The 20,646-nt window shown below is 39.2% G+C and overlaps 2 protein-coding genes across 14 annotated transcripts in view; one reads left to right on the top strand and one right to left on the bottom strand.

Annotated features, from left to right (window-relative positions):
• znf821 (zinc finger protein 821) overlaps positions 1–14,869 on the bottom strand; it is a 40,571-nt gene extending 25,702 nt beyond the window's left edge. For 3 of the 11 annotated variants that reach the window (XM_061882217.1, XM_061882207.1, XM_061882269.1), the window contains exon 1: positions 9,753–10,110. In XM_061882217.1, coding sequence (XP_061738201.1) covers positions 9,753–9,792 — 40 coding nt within the window. In that variant the 5' untranslated portion in view covers positions 9,793–10,110. Of the gene's footprint in view, positions 1–8,871; positions 9,696–9,739; positions 10,111–14,713 lie in introns of those variants that run through there. The other 8 variants (XM_061882225.1, XM_061882280.1, XM_061882235.1 and 5 more) reach the window with 7 other exon arrangements.
• ap1g1 (adaptor related protein complex 1 subunit gamma 1) overlaps positions 14,504–20,646 on the top strand; it is a 50,532-nt gene continuing 44,389 nt past the window's right edge. Inside the window, exons 1-2 of one of the 3 annotated variants that reach the window (XM_061882184.1) lie at positions 14,504–14,982; positions 20,254–20,384. The gene's annotated coding sequence lies outside the window, so the exon portion shown is untranslated. The other 2 variants (XM_061882176.1, XM_061882193.1) reach the window with 2 other exon arrangements.

Below are 20,646 nucleotides of genomic sequence, written 5' to 3' on the forward strand. Positions count from 1 at the left end.
GCCTTGAATTGCTGCCGGGTCAAACTCGCTTCCCAAAATAATTAGCGCATGCTTAGTATTACCGCCTGGTCAAACTCGTGACGTCATGAGTGACACTTCCCCTGTCATCATTTTCAAAATGGAGGAGGCTGATTTCAATACCGGTAATTTGAAATCGCATAAAGGTAAGAAGATTAAGAGCTATTCAGTAGGATTTAAGGTCCAAGCTTACATCACACTCAAATTTTTACTGCATACCTTTGGTAAGTGCCGGATTGAGAAGAGGTTTTAAAATAAGTAGTGCATGCTTACTTTTACCACATGCCTTTGGTAAGCGCAGGAGTGAGGAGAGGTTTTAAATTAATTAAATGATAAATGGGTTGTACTTGTATAGCGCTTTTCTACCTTCAAAGTACTCAAAGCGCTTTGACACTACTTCCACATTTACCCATTCACACACACATTCACACACTGATGGAGGGAGCTGCCATGCAAGGCGCCAACCAGCACACATCAGGAGCAAGGGTGAAGTGTCTTGCTCAGGACACAACGGACGTGACGAGGTTGGTACTAGGTGGGAATTGAACCAGGGACGCTCGGGTTGCGCACGGCCACTCTCCCCCACTGCGCCACGCCGTCCCCGGCGGCAATTCAAGGAAATACAGTATGTCAGTACTCGATATGGAAGCACTAAAAATACAACATGGCTGATGTAGTGGAGACACAGTTGAAGCCGGCTGCTTGGACTGGAAGAGGACTTTCGCTTTTAAATAAGACTCACCCAGAAAACGGCACATTATGAAGAGACAGTCAGAAAGCGGCTTGATGATGGTCTGTATAACATAAACTATGCAGTATTTTGACCATAGCCCCGCCATTACATGTTTTGGATGTGTTTTAAAAGGAGAAAGAAAAACACAATATGACTGACCCCTTTAAGTGGCTGCAATCAATTATGTTACAAAAAAGACTTTCCAAAAGCAACTATTGAGCATCAATTGAGGTTTTTGATTTCCATAGCAACAAAAGAATCAGCCTTTCGCGCCTTAGTTACCATAAGAAGTCATTAATTTTTCAACACTTCTGCATGCACCAACAGTCCCTTGAAACAAGTGCATGCGTGCTGGCCTCTCCTCTGAGAGCACTTTGCCATTTGATTAAAGAAGGAGTAAACAACACTATGAATGCTGTCAGGCAATTGAAGTAAAATAGGTTAGCAAACCAAAACAAACACAGTCCCTAATATATACCAAACCTATATTAGGCAAAACAATGCAGTGCACTGGGGGACACACACTGAATGAAATGCCAGCCAAGCCTGCTGACATACGTGCACACTTCATTTGCATCCCAACCCCCTACACTGTTTCAAACCAACATCCAGCCAAGAGACATGCTGCAGTCCCGAGGGGTAAGTAGGTTGCACTCTTTTCCTGCAGGAGCTCTGTTTCAGTGCCACCCACACACATCTAACAGCCCAGCTCGCCCTTGTACGGTGCTACCAACACTTCCACGACCGAGCTGCCCGTATGCACGGCAGCTTCTCTTCGCGCACTTGAACCTGCAAAACTGCACTTTACTTTGCATCCTGGGAGAGGCGTACCATGACGTGGCATTCATACCTCACATTTTGAAACTTCATGATTAGAACCCAATCCTTGCAAGATGGGAAATACTGTAAATCCTGACGCTGCTAACCGCAGTGACTAGTCAGGAGCAATTACAGCAAATCCTGAGAAGAAACATCTCAAAAGAGGTCTGCCATTTCAACCATGTGGCGACCAGTCAAATGAAGCTGACATGTGAACCCATTTTGTGCACTTTTCCCATAGAAATCAGTTTGTTTGCACTTGCAAAGTGTGTCTGAGTGCTGAGCTATGAACTAGCAAAACAAGCAGGCTTCTCATAGTCTCATGATTGATGTGTGAGGGATACCCATCCCCCCGCCGTTAGGCTGTGTCTGTACATCTGTCTATCCCCCCTGTCCCCCTCCCTCACGCCATCCGTCTCTGCCACTGTCACGTTATCTGCGAGTGTCTGTGTGTCTGTAGGCAGGAGGTGACGCAGTGTCTGACTGAAACCAGACAAAGAGACAAACTCATCAGCCAACAGAAAAGTCCAAGATGATGATGGGGGGGGGGGAGGTGGCGACGGGCGTGCAAAACAAAACTCGACAAAAGATAGAATACCAGAACTCTATTTGAGCACCAGGCAATGAGGCTGTCCTGTTCAATTTAAAGCAGCCCTCAAGCATGCAATCATTCTTATTCAGATTACCATTCATCCCCTTTAAAACACACGTCCACATTTAATACAAAACACTCTAATGACCTGCAGGAAAAGCTCCCCATTTGTCTTTTCTCCCATCCCACAAGGATGCTGGGCTCACTCACACTCACAGCTAAACATACAGCAACAGCCATCCATCCATTTTCTACCGCTTATTCCCTTTTGGGGTCGCGGGGGCGCCTATCTCAGCTACAATCGGGCAGAAGGCGGGGTGCACCCTGGACAAGTCGCCACCTCATCGCAGGGCTAACACAGATAGACAGACAACATTCACACTCACATTCACACACTAGGGCCAATTTAGTGTTGCCAATCAACCTATCCCCAGGTGCATGTCTTTGGAAGTGGGAGGAAGCCGGAGTACCCAGAGGGAACCCACGCATTCACGGGGAGAACATGGAAACTCCACACAGAAAGATCCCGAGCCTGGCTTGTCCTTTCCAATTAACCCACACTATCTCACTTCCTAAGTCTCAAACTTTTTTAACAGGGTGCATTGAGAAAGATTTTAGGACGCAGAGATCATTTGGATATTACATTTGTTTGCTCAACTTCCAAAAACTAATTTTATACAGGTCAAAATATGAAAATTAACAGCTGTAAACAGTATTATCATTATTCTCACCTATTACCATATCTAACAATGATTCTGTCAGCTTCACTCCAAACCAAAGTAATAAATAATTAATGTATTCATTATTCAATAAGCTACCCACCGACGGAAGTAACTTTACTGTTGAGACATCATTATTGTTTTTCTTTTACTATATAAAAATGGTAAATATTAAACACAGGAAGTGAACAAACTCTAATCAGCAACTGCTTTTGTGGGGACAAGGGCTAAGATTAAATATGCTTTGCATCTTCCTTCTCCTTTTCAGACATGATGAATTGTGTACCTGTAAACATGTGATGTAATATAATTTAACCTTGTAATGCCTGTTCAAAATGAAACATTACCACGCTTTCCTAAAATTGTGCGTTTTTTAGTGACCTTTTACGGTTTTTTTTTCTATTTCAGTGTGTCATTTTAAAATATTGTAGCAAATACACAGTAGATCGGGAATTCATGTGGCCCCATTTGTCAGGGTTCACCTGACACATGAAATGTGACGAATTGGGGGTGCACTATCCACTTCAGCCACCAGATGGCAGTAGAGTGTTGAATATATTAAAATGTGTTTTGTGGCAATTCCAACTTTGATTACAGGGTCATTTGCTATGTAGGGTGGCCCTTTCCATCATTTTCAGCAGACAGCATTGCAGAATGATTATACTAACACACCTGAATTGTGCGATTGAAAACCAGAACTCTTGAGTGGGTGTGTGGCGTTGCAGGGGACCCTTCCTATCCTGCATAAGCCAGTCTCAACGCGCGGGCTGTAACCCGGAAGCAGGTCCCGTTCAATTAAAAACAAAAGCAACAATTGGAATAAAGAGGAGACTGTTTATTTGCTTCACAAATTAAAAGAACATATTGTTTTGAATTACATGGAGGGGTGAAAAAAAGAAACCAAGATTTATTTAAAAAGGTAGCAAAGTGAGAGTGAGACCTAAGATAGCAGGAATATTACAAATTAAAGAAGAGAGAATACACAAACATTTTCACGCTGCATATGTGTACTGGGCTAATCTTTGGTCTAAAGCAGTGGTCCCCAACCACTGGTCTGAGGACCGGTATCGGTCTGTGACGCATTTGCTACCGGGCCGCACGGAAACATTGTTAATTTATAAACTACCGCATTTTCTCTGACTTAACTCTTGCCTGTCCCACTAAATACACCAATAAGTTTGTTGATAGAAGTATACTACAACTCCTTTGTTATAGTACAATGCATATTATTTGACATACAAAATGTTAATGTGCCAGATTGTAACCAAAGGCTAATTTTTCATGCTCATCTTTTTGCTGTTTTTATCTGCCACGTAAAAAGCTGGTCCGTGAAAATAATGCATATATTAAACCGGTCCCTGATGGAACAAAGGTTCGGAAACCCTGGTCTAAAGAAAAACATGACAGTCTACAAATTAATAATGACAATAAATGGATCAGCTGGGTATGATATGACAATAGGAGGAGGAGGTCCGGTTAATTTATGAATTTGTTTTACATTACGCCAGATTGCAACAAAAGTTTGTTAAGGAATCTTTCATATACAGTAGTAACTCAATCTAATTGGTAACGTGACGGAGGTCTTAACTTAAAACATGGAGTCAAATCTATGTCTTCCACTGAAATTAATTTAAATCAATTGGTGCTATGCTTCCCCCAAAACAGCATGACTTTTTTAAAACAAAACAATAACAATAACAATACAATAGAATGAACAACAAACCTTTTTTTAATGACGTAACGTAATAATAATCATGTACAACATATACCTTGGCGAGTGAACCTGTACTATCTTCCTTCCCATGGAAAACAAAGTTTTGTCCACCTTTAGCTATAAGCTAACACATATATACATACACTATAATTCTAACATGTTAGAAATTTGTAGCAAATATAAATCAGATAAACTCTATATAGTTTCAAACTGAAACTGTATTAAGCTGGTCACAGGCTGTTTTAAATCTCTCAGAAAGACGTGACCTCTAACTGTACAGTCAAACAATGCGGGTAGAGTCTAACATTAGGGAGTATGACCAGATGTTTTGATGTGATCTTATATGGTTTACTGTGACATTTGCTCTGCCAACTAATGACAAGGAAACTTGCAACTCAAATATTTGCTCACATTTAGTTAGCTGAGAGACAGCTCTCATCTCAAAACATTATTTAAGTTGGGGAACCTTTAAATTTAGGTACCACTGTATCAGACTGTACAAAGATCCACTATGACTCCTATTCATGTTTTCGGTTACACAACCACCATGGTCCAAACACAATCCAGGCGAAGCTTTGGCCTTTGAACTACACTAAAGAACAGTACACACTTAACTGTACCACTTAGTGTAAAGGTGGCTATTCTCTCCACCAAAATGGGATCATTCATCTAATTCCATCTACCCATTTTGTATACAGCTTGCCCTCATTATGGTCAGTAAATATAATGCCCTAGGAGCAGATTTCATTCATAGGTGTTTCTTTTTTAATCTGATGCATCAGCACAAATGTGATAATAACACACAGTACTTGTGCCCTAATCACTGCTGTGAGCTTCACCTAAGGAAATACTGTTGTAATTAAACCTTGAGGCAAAAAATGTACACTGATTAATATGAATCTACTCTCCAAGTATCATTTGCCAGTGTACAACCGTCTATAAGACATAGACACAAGACAGCTAGCCTATTTCATTAAGACAAATGTTGTTACGGCTGTCAAGTTGTCTATTGTTTCATCACTTTTCTCAATGATGAATAAATGATAAATGGGTTGTATGATTGATTGATTGACTTGTATAGCGCTTTTCTACCTTCAAGGTACTCAAAGCGCTTTGACACTACTTCCACATTTACCCATTCACACACACATTCACACACTGATGGAGGGAGCTGCCATGCAAGGCACTAACCAGCACCCATCAGGAGCAAGGGTGAAGTGTCTTGCTCAGGACACAACGGACGTGACGAGGGTGGTACCAGGTGGGGATTGAACCAGGGACCCTCGGGTTGCGCACGGCCCCTCTCCTAATGCTATTGTATGTATTACTTTATAATTTAACTTTTTGAAGCATATTCTACATGTCTTTGGCCTAAATTAAGCGTTAAAATTAAGTTAAATTAATATAATACAGTGCAGGATTTGTCTTATTTTCAATTATGTTATCCATCCATCTATTTTCTACCGCTTGTCCCTTTTGGGGTCGCTGGAGCCTATGCATTTGGGCAGAAAGCAGGGTACACCCTGGACAAGTCGCCACCTAATCGCAGGGCCAACACATATAGACAGACAACAGTGTTGCCAATCAACCTTTCCCCAGGTGCATGTCTTTGGAGGTGTAAGGAAGCCGGAGAACCCGCAGAGAACCCACGCAGTCATGGGGAAAACATGCAAACTCCACACAGAAAGATCGACGATCGATAAAGACATTCAACAAGCCGGATTTCCGTTTCCGGCTTAACAGTAAACCATACTTACGTGTGGCTAATCTTGGCGCTATCTTCACCACGACAATCTCAAATTTACCAGCTTTGGAAGAACAAGTTTTTGATGGATCTCATCTTCAACCCGTGCCTCATCAATAACACATATCCACACCAGTGAGACTGTGACGAAAGTTATCTCGAAAGGCAACAGTGGGCATTCGGCGCAGCACTTCGAGATAGCTGTCTGGGCAAAATGGAGATGACATTTCTTGATTCAAGAGGCACTCCATCTTCAACATCAATAACACAACTTTGGCGTAAGCAATGCGGAATGTCAACGCAGGAGACGCATTGCTAACAAGAAGGAATGCTAAAAACAAAGGTAATGATTGTAGCTGCGACTGTTGACCAAGATTTTGCAGAACAACTTAAGTTTTTGGTTTCAGACCATAGAAGCCCAGTTCTAACTTAGAGCAATTAAGGATGTGAAAACGTATTTCCAAGTCATAGCTGTGTTGTTGTGGCCGGGTGATGGCTATAGCAATGATGCTTGGAGGATCCTCGAGGCGCCCGCTGAGTTTTGTAATTTACAGTAGGACACACTCAAGGCTACTATAATGGGTGAAACGAGTGTAAAGGTGACTATATGGGTCTTCTTTCTTATTTATAGAGCTCTGATTCTGATAAAAAACATGTTTAGAAGGTCGTAAACATTTTTTATGCTCTTAACTATGAAAGCATTGTATGTATTAATAATAATTCTACTTTGCGGAAATTAATTTATCGGGTTCATGTCCAAGTCCAGTACTAATTAACCGCAATAAACAAAACACGACTGTATAAATACTATAATAAGCTATCTGTGGTTTAATAATGGTTCCGAATTAAATCTGTGACTGGCAAAATGGCAAATTTATAAACTATTTTCAATTTGAATCACGTTGGTTGTAAGAGGATAACAGTAGAAGCGTCTCTATGAACACGACAGCTTCAAACTAAACATGTATACATTACATGCATACATTTTATAGCTTGTTTAGTTTCATTGCAAGGCTGTGGACTTAAAAAATACAAGATAAAGCAGGATTTGAAGACAAAAAGCTGATATGATGACACAAATAACTAAAATTAAAACCACTTCTCACTTCGGCGCTTACCAAAGGTATGCGGTAAATTTAGGCATGTGCTAATTAATTTAAAACCTCTTCTCACTCTGGGGCTTATCAAAGGCATGCGGTAAATTTAGGCCTGCACTTATACATTCGAGTGTGATGTAAGGATACTAGGGCTGCAAATCTTTGGGTGTCCCACGAATCGATTCAATATCGATTCTTGGTGTTGTGATTCGATAATATATCGATTTTTTCGATTCAACGCGATTTTCGATTCAAAAACGATATTTTTCCGATTCAAAATGATTCTGTATTCATTTAATACATAGGATTTCAGCAGGATCTACTAAAGTCTGCTGACATGCTAGCATAGTAGTAGATTTTTTTGTAACAGTGTTAAAGTTGTTTATACGGCCACCCTCAGTGTGACCTGTATGGCTGTTGACCAAGTATGCATTGCACTGCTGCTGCTTACTGCTCCCCTCACTTCCCAGGGGGGGATCAAGGGGATGGGTCAAATGCAGAGGACAAATTTCACCACACCTAGTGTGTGTGTGTGACAATCATTGGTACTTTAGCCTAACTTCACTTGTGTGTGTGAAAAGCAGTAGATATTATCTGATTGGGCCGGCATGCAAAGCGCTCTGTACTTCTCACTACGTGCGTGTAGAGTGTCCGCCCTGAGATCGGTAGGTTGTGAGTTCAAACCCCGGCCGAGTCATACCAAAGACTATAAAAATGTGACCCATTACCTCCCTGCTTGGCACTCAGCATCAAGGGTTGGAATTGAGGGTTAAATCACCAAAAATGATTCCCGGCGCAGCACCGCTGCTGCCCACTGCTCCCCTCACCTCCCAGGGGGTGATCAAGAGTGATGGGTCAAATGCAGAGAATAATTTCGCCACACCTAGTGTGTGTGTGACAATCATTGGTACTTTAACTTTAACTTTAATTTATTGGCCGATAATATCGGACATCTCTGCTTTAAAGGCCTACTGAAATGAGATTTTCTTATTTAAACGGGGATAGCAGGTCCATTCTTTGTGTCATACTTAATCATTTTGCGATATTACCATATTTTTGCTGAAAGGATTTAGTAGAGAACATCCACGATAAAGTTCGCAACTTTCGGTGCTAAGAGAAATGTCCTGCCTCTACCGGAAGTCGCAGACGATGACGTCACCCGTGTGATGGCTCCTCACATATTCACATTGTTTTTAATGGGAGCCTCCAACAAAAAGTGCTATTCGGACCGAGAAAACGACAATTTCCCCATTAATTTGAGAGAGGATGAAAGATTCGTGTTCGAGGATATTGATAGTGACGGACTAGAAAAAAAAACAAAACGCGATTGCATTGGGACAGATTCCAATGTTTTTAGACACATTTACTAGGTTAATTCTGGGAAATCCCTTATCTTTCTATTGTGTTGCTAGTGTTTTAGTGAGTTTAATAGTACCTGATAGTCAGAAGGGTGTCTCCACGGGTGTCTTGACGCCAATGTCTCAGGGGAGTCGACGGCAGCTATGGACGGCACAAGCTCAGCTTTTCTCCGGTAAGAACTGACTTTTTAACCACAATTTTCTCACCGAAACCTGCTGGTTGACATTTCGTCTTGATTCGTGTTCGCTTGACCGCGCTCTGATCCATAGGAAAGTTTCACCTCCAGGAATTTTAAACAAGGAATCACTGTGTGTTTGTGTGGCTAAAGGCTAAAGCTTCCCAACTCCATATTTCTACTGTGACTTCTCCAATATTAATTGAACAAATTGCAAAAGATTCAGCAACACAGATGTCCAAAAAACTGGACTTTTAGCTGTGTGTGTGTGCAGCGCTCATACTTCCTAAAAACCCGTGACGTCTTGCGTACACATCATTACACGACGTTTCGAAGACGAAACTCCCAGGAAATTTAAAATTGTAATTTAGTAAACTAAAAAGGCCGTATTGGCATGTGTTGCAATGTTAATATTTCATCATTGATATATAAACTATCAGACTGCGTGGTGGGTTTCAGTAGGCCTTTAAATGTCTATATACTATGTACAGTATATCACCTCTTTACAAGCCTTCTAACCAAATAAAAAATAGATATCAAATTGGCCCCACACCCTTTGATTTTTCATTATGTGGGCCTTGTGGAAAGTTTGCACACCATTAATTTCAGGGTAACTCCTAAACACAAAATGCAACCTCAGATGTGAAATACAATGCAATGTCACAGCTGCTTTAATAGAGCTCCATCCATACGTCGAACAAGCTGAGGACATATTGCAGAACAATAACAAACCATTTGAAAACAAACGTGGTGCAGCCGCAGACAATACCTTAAATACCTACAGTCAACTTTGAAGGGGTTGGTCTGTTTCCGTCTGGACATATTACGGTGCACTCCCGGGGAAAGAAAAACCAATGGAATCCCCTCCGAACCCTCGGGACGGTTACCCCTACATCGGTCCAGATGGATGACGAAATAATGAATGTAGTCGATTGAAAGGAGGCAAACAAAACAAAAACAGGGATTTACAAAAACGTCACATTGTTGCGGTGGTTTAAAAAGCGACAACAGTAAATCCGATGGAAGGTTGTTTAAAAGGCCCACTGAGAGCTCCGATGTACAGCCACTGCCGGGCGCGCGCTCACTGCAGCCAGCGACTCACAGCTCAGCTGATCTGTCACGTAAAGCCCGCCGCTTTGCATTGTGGGACACCTCGCCAATGCGGAAGTGCTTCAAGCCTAATGTGCTAGAAATACGAGTCATATCCTGGTGGGTTCATCGTCATGCGAGAAAAACTGAAAAATTAAAGGGTTCGGGGGGGGGGGGGGGGGGTTTGACAGTTTTCATTTTGAAAAACAAATACAATAGAGTACTTACAGATTTTATTACCTTTAGAGTCCCCTTCAAGTTTGGTCCCATGTCATAAAAATGTTAAAAATAACTCAAATACTATTTTTATTTGTTTATATCATTCAACCCTAAAATGTCTACATCAATTTCAGGCCGATATAAAGTAAAAACAATGTTTTTTTTTTTTTTTTAAGTTTTATGCCCTTTTTTCAAACCCGTTTTTATGACAAAAACACAGAAAAAAACAATATAACCCCGCCTCCCACTACCCCCAAAAAGTGTCTAAGTGGATTATTTCATGTGACGTATGTAAGTCAATAATTAATAACAACATTGATTTTAATTCACTGCGATGAGGTGGCGATTTGTCCAGTGTGTACCTCGCCTTCCGCCCGATTGTAGCTGAGATAGGTGCCAGAGCCCCCCGCGAACCCAAAGGGAATAAGCAGTAGAAAAGGGATGGACGGATGGATGGATTTTAATTCATTAGTATTTTTGGAGCAATGGCAGTTTAATTATTGGGTATCCAAAATGGTCTCACACAAAAAAAAAGTGGTAAAAATAACTACTACACTTTTTTTGTTTTGTTTTGTAACACTTAACAATATCAGTGCAATACTTTTTCATAACATGGTCACTACTGCCAAGTTTCTCTTGGTATATTCTTCTTTTACTGTTATATTTGTATTCCCATTGTTGCTTTTTATTTTCATTGTAATTATTTTCTATTTTGTTTCCATTTATACCCCCATTATTTACGTTTTACTGTTTAAATTGATCTCAACTATGTACACTAATGCTGGAATTTTAATTTTCCTGAAGGAACTCTTCTGAAGGAATCAATAAAGTACTATCTATCTATCTATCTATCTATCTATCTATCTATCTATCTATCTATCTATCTATCTATCTATCTATCTATCTATCTATCCATCCATCCATCCATCCATCCATCCGTCCATCCATCCATCCATCCAAGTCTCCAGATCAACTTTAGATCTGTCGATTATAAGTTCCATCTATCCATCCATTTTCTACCGCTTGTCCCTTTTATCGTGTATTCAAAATATATATATTTTTTAAAGCACATTTTAATGCATCAAAATGTCTATACACACTAAAAAATATAAATACTACACTAGTATTGGCAACTAGATGAGACCAAACCAATCAGACAGCACTATTCAGTTCTTCATGGCCACTGAGTGGCTCAGCCTCAGGCAACATTACTATTAAAGGTGACTATGGGGATGCTATTTCATGTCAAGATGGCTCTCTTTAGGGTTGCGTGATATACATCATCCATCCATTTTCCACTGCTTGTCCCTTTTGGGGTCTCGGAGGGTGCCCTAGCCTATCTCAGCTGCAATCGGGCGGGAGGCGGGGTTCACCCTGGACAAGTCGCCACCTCATCGCAGGGCCAACACAGATAGACAACATTCACATTCACATTAACACTATAGGGACCATTTAGTGTTGCCAATCAACTTATCCCCAGGTGCATTTCTTTGGAGGTGGGGGAAAGCCGGAGTAGCCGGAGGGAACCCACCCAGTCACTGGGAGAACATGCAAACTCCACACAGAAAGATCCTGAGCCCGGGATTGAATCCAGGACTACTCAGGACCTTCGTATTGTGAGGCAGATGCACTAACCCCTCTCCTCAATTATAACTTGTTTTTTAAATTTATTTTTGTTATGCTCCTTGTGTTTTTTTGTATGGCAAACACACAAAATATGGATTTTTTTCTACAAAATATTTCAAACTGGAATTTTTGATGTGAAGTGCTTGGAGCCTTGAATAGATCAATAATTACCAACATTGTATTCAATTCACAATTTTTAAAGAAAAAAAAGAAGCTCGCACAGCTGCTTTGAGTTATTAGAGTCAAAATTGCAACTTTTCTTTGATACATTTTACCTTTCCCCATGTATGCAGACTTATACCACTTAATTAAGTAGTACATTGGTAATAGTCTAGATATTTCATGAAAAAAGATAGTGTAGACAAGAGGTGTTCAAAGTACAATTTCAGCCCACATCTTGTTTTTATTAGTCCGCAGCATATTCTAAAAACAATGAAAATAAATGTATTAATAATGAGAAATATTATCTGTTATAAGACTTAACACAACGCTAAGATCCTGAAGTTTTGTTCACATAGTTTTGTCTATACTAGTGTTTTTAGCATCTGCACACAATTTTTACTAACTGTACTGCAAAAAAGGGTATTTTGACTATCATATAATCCTAGTGTTAGATAACACACAAACTTTTTAATCATTAAATTGTAAATATTGAAATGTACCAAAGGTATCTGGTACATTTTTAAAAAGCAATAATGCACAAAGCAAACAACAACCTGCTACTCAATAATGTACAACGATCCTTTGCAACAAGAGGGAGAATAACTAAGAATTTTTTGTTTTTAATTTTAAACAAACACAACACATGTTTTAGCATATCAATACGTCGAGTAAAGTTATGAAATAGCATTATTTTTTTCTCTATTCTGTTTATGTACATAATAAACATGTATACACTGCATACACATGTAAATAGGATACTTTTTAGTATGATATGTATATTGTTTTACTCATCCGTACATATGTTTTAGTCATTTGTTTCACATTTATCATATCGTGTATGCAAAGAAAAGTTAATGTTATAGTTCTTAATCAACATTTTTTCTTGATACCGTTTCACAGAGGTGGGAAGTGAACCACATTTACTTGTGTTACTGCGAATTAGTATTTCCTTGTGTATTTGTATGTTTTAAAGTCATTTTAAACTCTGTACATTTAATTAAGAGTTTTTCTTGAAAGTAGTGTACTTGTGTACTAATAAAAAGGGACGAAAATGCACTTGGCCAATAAATTTTGCCGGGAGATAATGGCTTTTTTTATTTGTGCACTGATTCATAAAGGCAGTTTTATCAATATTGTGCATTTCATACACAAGGTAGTTCATTATGAAAGAGCACCTGGTTTAAACTCCCACAGACAGTCAAATTGATTGAATTTTAATCTCATCACATTTATTTTTCTTGAGTACAGTATTTTGGTACACTAATTTGTCATGATTTTTTCAGTCCTATCATGCTTCTGTAACGTTTATACATCCTTGGAGAATGATCGATAATGTCTCATCTTTTCTTTTATTTATTGTCATTATTAATATACATGCTGGATCACTACATAGACACATTAGGTTGGATTTGGAAATCCCTTCATCATGTTTATGTATTTGCCGTACACCTATTTAATAAAGAATGTATTTGTTGGCGACTTGTCCAAGGTGTACGCTGCCTTCCGACAAATGCAGCTGAGATCCCAAAAGGGACAAGTGGTAGGAAATGGATGGATATATTTGCATCTATGTATTCTACAGATGCACTGTGTATGCCAGTGGTTCTCAAATGGGGGTACGCGTACCCCTGGGGGTACTTGAAGGTATGCCAAGGGGTACGTGAGATTTTTAAAAATATTCTTAGAAAATATTTATTGAAAAATACTTCAACAAAATATGAATGTAAGTTCATAAACTGTGAAAAAAAATACAACAATGCAATATTCAGTGTTGACAGATGGATGTTTTGTGGACATGTTCCGTAGATATTGATGTTAAATATTTCTTTTTTTGTGAAGAAATGTTTAGAATCAAGTTCATGAATCCAGATGGATCTCTATTACAATCCCCAAAGAGGGCACTTTAAGTTGATGATTATTTCTATGTGTAGAAATCTTTATTTATAATTGAATCACTTGTTTATTTTTCAACACATTTTTAGTTATTTTTATATCTTTTTTTCCAAATAGTTCAAGAAAGACCACTACAAATGAGCAATATTTTGCACTGTTATACAATTTAATAAATCAGAAACTGATGACATAGTGCTTTATTTTACTTCTTTATCTCTTTGTTTTTAACCAAAAATGCTTTGCTATGATTAGGGTTATTTGAATTAAAAAAATGTTCACAGGGGGTACATCACTGAAAAAAGGTTGAGAACCACTGGTGTATGCCATTAAGTGAGTACGACACCACAACCTGCCACTAGATGGCGACGTAAAGCTGGGCACAGCAAAATGTCAAAACATTACATGAAGTCGTCATCACTGAACGCCACGAGTAAAAAAGGGGCCACATCACCCAGACTAACTACAAAACTGGTATTCATCCGCTGGTTTTAACAGAAAGTAAATCCATATCAACAACATGATATCATAGAATATGGCGTTTCACTTTCTACTTAAGAACGCCATGCACTTTCACTACACAGCAAATCCTTAAGGAACGTTCTTTGGGGTGAATTAATTTTTAATGGCAACGAATCGGTATTAGCGAGCCGGCTAACAAGCTAGTCCTTTATAATAGCGATGGATAGACTTACATCAGGCTCATTATAAACATTGCAAACATAGTGACGTCATGGGAATGTAAGCAAGAATTTACCCATGTTATCCAGCGATCATCTGTGTATCAGGTTTGAGGCTTGGGCAAAAAGAGTAGAGTTTAATCAAGTCCTCCGTTAAAAGCTAATGCTACTGTACGATGCTGAAGTTCAGCAGTCAGTGGCAGCACTTTGGGACATGTCAGTGTAACCCTCCGCCTGCGGTAGATGTGCTAAGGCTGGAGTAGCCACCATTTTGCATGTCGAGTGTGTTCCTCCCTCCATTGCTAATTGAGACGATTCCACCTACTTCCAGGCATCACTGCGGCTGGTAAGTTATATCGTGGGTCAACTCACATCATAACACACGCGGGCATTGGTATTTTTTGGAACACGAAGCCATTCGGTGGTGCTGGTAAGTGCGAGTGTAGCGGTGTTGAGTTGTGTTGTCACAAGCTAACTTAGCATCTATGTTTAGCCGAGCTAACTAGCTGCGCGGTCAGGTACATACAAGCATTCATAAACCATGCGACTCTCAAGCCTCGTCGTCGTGACAGCACTTTTAATCAAATCCACATCCCCCGAGCTAACCAAATCAGCAGTCCCCTTAGCACGGACATATAGTAGTGGAAGGTTAAGAGGAAATAGACGAGGTAGCAAGCTAACGCCTTGCTTGATAATCCAAATGATCCAAGAAGGCCTAAAAGCGCATCATATCCAGGTTCAGCCTGGTGTCATATATGGAACACAATGACATGTCCTTTTCAATTCGATATCGTTTTTAAACATTGTAGGAGAGAACCTTCTTAACGTAATGAGTCAAGGTGAAGTCAACTCAGTCCACCAGTGGCAACTTTCAGCTGTAACACTCAAGGTAATGTTCCCCCTGTGTTAGCCAGTATGTTACTGGACGTGTAGGTGTCATTTGCCTCAATTATTACCTTCCCCTAACATTTTGTAAAACGTGCAAAACGTTCAATCTCCGAATGAACGACTACTTTTCTTTATAGCTTTTAAAAATACCTGATTCAAGTTCAATAATGTGTTGATGTAGGGCTGGGCGATATTGGATTTGATCAATATTGCGATATACGATATATATTACGATATTTTGCCTTGGCCTTGAATGAACACGATGCATATAATCACAGCAGTATGATGATTCTATGTGTCCACATTAAAACATTCTTCTTCATACTGCATTAATATATGCTACTTTTAAACTTTCATGCAGAGAGGGAAATCACAACTAAGTCAATTGACCAAAACTGTATTCATTAAATACTCTTCATTCTCTCACAGGTGACTTTTTAAATGAAAGAACAAATTAATAGTGTTGCTACCTTTTTGTAGAAACACTTCTGCTGCATACTTTGCATTGATGGATTGATACCTTTTATTAATAGATTGCACAGTACAGTACATATTCCGTACAATTGACCACTAAATGGTAACACCCAAATAAGATTTTCAACTTGTTTAAGTCGGGGTCCACGTTAATCAATTCATGGTACAAATATATACTATCAGCATAATACAGTAATCACACAGGTTAATCATCATAGTATATACATTGAACAGCATATTGCTGTTGTCTGCTGAATATCTTCCCACTTGAAGCCAAACCACCGCCAGATGATGGAGCCCCTGCTCTTTATTTTGGGCATTTATTGGTCTTCCTCCATTTGGGATAAGTTTCGCACCATCTCTCTATCTCTCTGATCGGCGAGAGCTATGACGCTAGACTCGCGAGAGTATGTGACGCATGTAAGAAGGCGGGCTTCTTTTCCGTATCTGTCATAATGAGAGACAAGGAGGAGTGAGAAACGCCTGTTGTGTAATGCACGCAGCTAAAAGCAACTCGACCTGCCTCAGCTAACGTTAGCCATGCTAACGTTAGCTCTTGGCGAGAGCGTTGACGCTACATGCCCGACAGTATGTGACGTATGTAAGAAGGCGGGCTTATTTTACGTCTCTGTGAGAAGGACAGACGAGAAGGAGTGAGACACGCCAGTAATGTAATGCACGCAGCTTAAAGCAACGGTGTGAGAACATATAATCGAATATTACAATATAGTCATTTTCTATATCGTATATATCGATATAATGCCCAACCCTATGTTGATGATCATAGATGAAGACCTGTTGTCACTGAGTCATTTATGGATTAATTTAAAGGCCTACTGAAACCCACTACTAGTCACCACGCAGTCTGCTAGTTTATATATCAATGATGAAATATTAGCATTGCAACACATGCGAGTCAATTATGGATTGATTTCAAGGCCTACTGAAACCCACTGCTACCGACCACGCAGTCTGATAGTTTATATATCAATGATGAAATATAAACATTGCAACACATGCCAATACGGCCTTTTTAGTTTCCTAAATTACATTTTAAATTTCCCGTGAGTTTCTTGTTGAAAACGTCGCGGAATGATGACGTGTACGCGTGACGTCACAGACTGCAAGGAAATATTAGCGCTGCACCAAACACGGCCAAAAGTTGTCTCTGTTCATGGCGTAATTACACAGTGTTTTGGATGCCTGTGTTGCTGAATCTTTTGCAATTTGTTCATTTAATAATGGAGACTATAAAGAACAATGCTGTTGGTGGAAAGCGGTGGATTGCAGCTGTCTTTAGCACCGAGACACAGCCGGTGTTTCTTTGTTGGTTGTGAAGCTTTAACACAGAGCGGTCAAGCGAACATGTTTTCTCTACGTCAACCAGCATGTTTTTGGATGGGGAAATTGTGATATATATCTTACCGGAGAAATCATTGGATTATTCGTCGTCCTGCAGCAGCTGTTTAAAAGGCAGCTGTGAGCTTGGCTCCTCGGCTTCTCTCTGAGACACTTCGTGTTCACCGCAGCCATCCGACCTCGAGGTATGTTTTTACACTAAAACACTATTAAAACAATAAGCAGATAAGGGATCTTCCAGAATTATCCTCGTAAAGGTGTCTAATTACATCTGAAATGCTCACACTGCCGCCGCCCAGAGCCGTCGCTTTTTTATTTATTTATTTATTTTTTCCTCTTGTCCTTTACTATCAATATCCTAATTCACAAATCTTTCATCCTCGCTCACATTAATGGGGAAATTGTCGCTTTCTCGGTCCGAATTGCTCTTATTGCTGGTGGGTCCCGTTAAAAACAATATGAATATGTGTGGAGCCCTGCAACTCGTGACGTCACGCGCACATACTTCCGGTAAAGGCAGGGCTTTTCCATTAGCGACCAAAAGTTGCGAACTTTATCGTCGATGTTTTCTACTGAATCCTTTCAGCAAAAATATGGCAATATCGGGAAATGATCAAGTATGACACATAGAATGGACCTGCTATTCCCGTTTAAATAAGAACATCTCATTTCAGTAGGCCTTTAAAGATGTTAATAAGGACACAAATACAGTTCCCATACAGAGTTATTAGGAGTTTGCCTTTTAGACAGCACCACGATTAATTTAAAGTCAAGCAATCAAGAGGTAGAGCTGGGCGGTATGGCTGAGAACTGTAGCACAATATACGTTTCTTTTTTTACATGTAACAAGATCGATAGATTGATGTTTTTTATGGCTGATGAAAAATATGGACCAGGAGAAAAATATATTAAATGGTATCAATGTTATTTCACATGTGACCTTCCTCCCTATGCCAGTGGTTCTCAACCTTTTTTCAGTGATGTACCCCGTGAATTTTTTTTAAATTCAAGTACCCCCTAATCAGATCAAAGCATTTTTGGGTGAAAAAAAAGAGATAATGAAGTAAAATACAGCACTATGTCATCAGTTTCTGATTTATTAAATTGTATAACAGTGCAAAATATTGCTCATTTGTAGTGGTCTTTTTTGAACTATTTGGAAAAAAATATATAAAAATAATTAAAAACATGTTGAAAAATAAACGAGTGATTCAATTGTAAATAAAGATTTCTACACATAGAAGTAATCATCAACTTAAAATGCCCTCTTTGAAGAATGTAATAGAGATCCATCTGGATTCATGAACTTAATTCTAAACATTTCTTCTTAAAAAAAGATATCTTTAACATCGATATTTATGGAACATGTCCACAAAAAATCTAGCTGTCAACACTGAATATTGCATTGTTGCATTTATTTTCACAGTTTATGAACTTACATTCATATTTTGTTGTATTATTCATTAAATATATTTATAAAGGATTTTTGAATTGTTGCTATTTTTAGAATATTGCAAAAAAATCTCACGTACCCCTTGGCATACCTTCAAGTACCCCCAGGGGTACGCGTACCCCCATTTGAGAACCACTGCCCTATGCTATCAAGGCATAATGGAAAGGAAACGTCAAGACAACCTTGGAAAACGATTTGTTTTAACAACGATTAGCGGTTGCCGATACAATTCAGGAACGATCAAATTGTTTTTAGAGCGATATGATCTGAAACAATTCAGTGAGTTGAAATTGATGCTGTGACTTATTAGCAAAAAAAAATCAATCAGTGATATTGATAAATAAAAAAATACTGGATACTGGACATTGCAGGTAAAATTGTTTCTATCCTTGTTATTTCTTGTAAGGGAATTAGATCTAAATGAAATATGGATACAACAATTATTGACCAATACATCCATCTATCCATTCGTTCGGGGTCGCAAGGATGCTGGAGCCTATCTCATACATCCACATGTTATTTGAATAAAGTAAAACCAACACTTTAGGTTGAATTAACAAGAGGAAACCTATTCTGTTCATATTTTCAATATTAAATACATTTCCAATCAAAGTACAGTAACATATATTTATACAGTAGATTTAACTGCTAAGTAAAGTTCCCCGACTCGGCCACAGAGTAGTGGTTCTCCGGCTTGGCGTCACAGATGACAAACAGTGTCTCAAGTGTGCGGAAGCATGTCTGCCTTCTCATCCTTGTTGATAGTGTTTGCCCCAGTCTTCCTAATTTGCGTTACAATAATTTGTTCTGCTGTCACTTCCGTTGTCAGTCACGTCTTTTATGGCTTAAAGTTGAGTTGCGGCTATATATTATTGTTGTTTCTCTTTGTTGTGACCTTTTGCAATTGTTTTGTTGCTGAAAGTTTTTGTTTTGTAATTCATGATATTGTCTTGTGGGGTTTGTTATGACCTTTCTCAGCCACCACCGTAGTAGCCGCCATTTCTTCTATATGATGTCACAGATGGGCAAATAGACTTAATGTTCAACGTCTTTATCATTAAACTTGCTGAACTTATATAAAGTCTGGCTTTTTTTTATTTAATGCGCTCTTCATTTTAGTATCTATATAATCGATCGATTCTCTTTCAAAACAATTCTGGATTGTTTTTTCTTCCCGAAGGTAAACTTGCCGAGCACAGATCCATATACTTGCAATTTAGGAATATAAATCGATCTATCGATATATTGATCAAATGTGTTATAATGTAACAAAATAGTGCAAAGTGTGAGAATGTAAACAAAGAAACATGAGAAAGACTAAGGTCTGTTTGTAAACAATCCAAAAAAACCTGTCATCCTGTCGAGGTGAGTTTTCCTGTTTTATCCAAAATTTCTTCGCTCACTGCAGCACTCATTTCTAGTTTCTCTTCTCACTCCATGCAGATAATCAACGATAGTGATACAGCAAGATGGCTCAACTAACTTGCTAGTTGATACTATTAGGTGATTGGCTGTTGAGCGTGTCCCTCCCATTGCTCACTGATCACTTCCTATTTTGCTGTGGTGACCAGCTCGTGAGTACCTTTGTTCATGCAACCAAAAGACTATGGCTATATCAAACCTTTTAATTTTGATTGTGTGTCTTAACGCAATATATATTGATATCGTTTTATCGACCCAGCCCTATGAGAAGCATTCCACGGGCTGGGCGATATGTCAACAATAGTCATATGCGTGTACTTACTGGATTTAACAATACTTCACAGTAATAATAATCCACAGAGAAGGAAACTGCTTTCTTGTAGAACACAATTTAGAGCAGTGGTTCTTAACATG

The sequence above is a fragment of the Nerophis ophidion genome, linkage group LG02 (assembly GCF_033978795.1).
Source record: "Nerophis ophidion isolate RoL-2023_Sa linkage group LG02, RoL_Noph_v1.0, whole genome shotgun sequence".
NCBI lineage: Eukaryota > Metazoa > Chordata > Actinopteri > Syngnathiformes > Syngnathidae > Nerophis > Nerophis ophidion.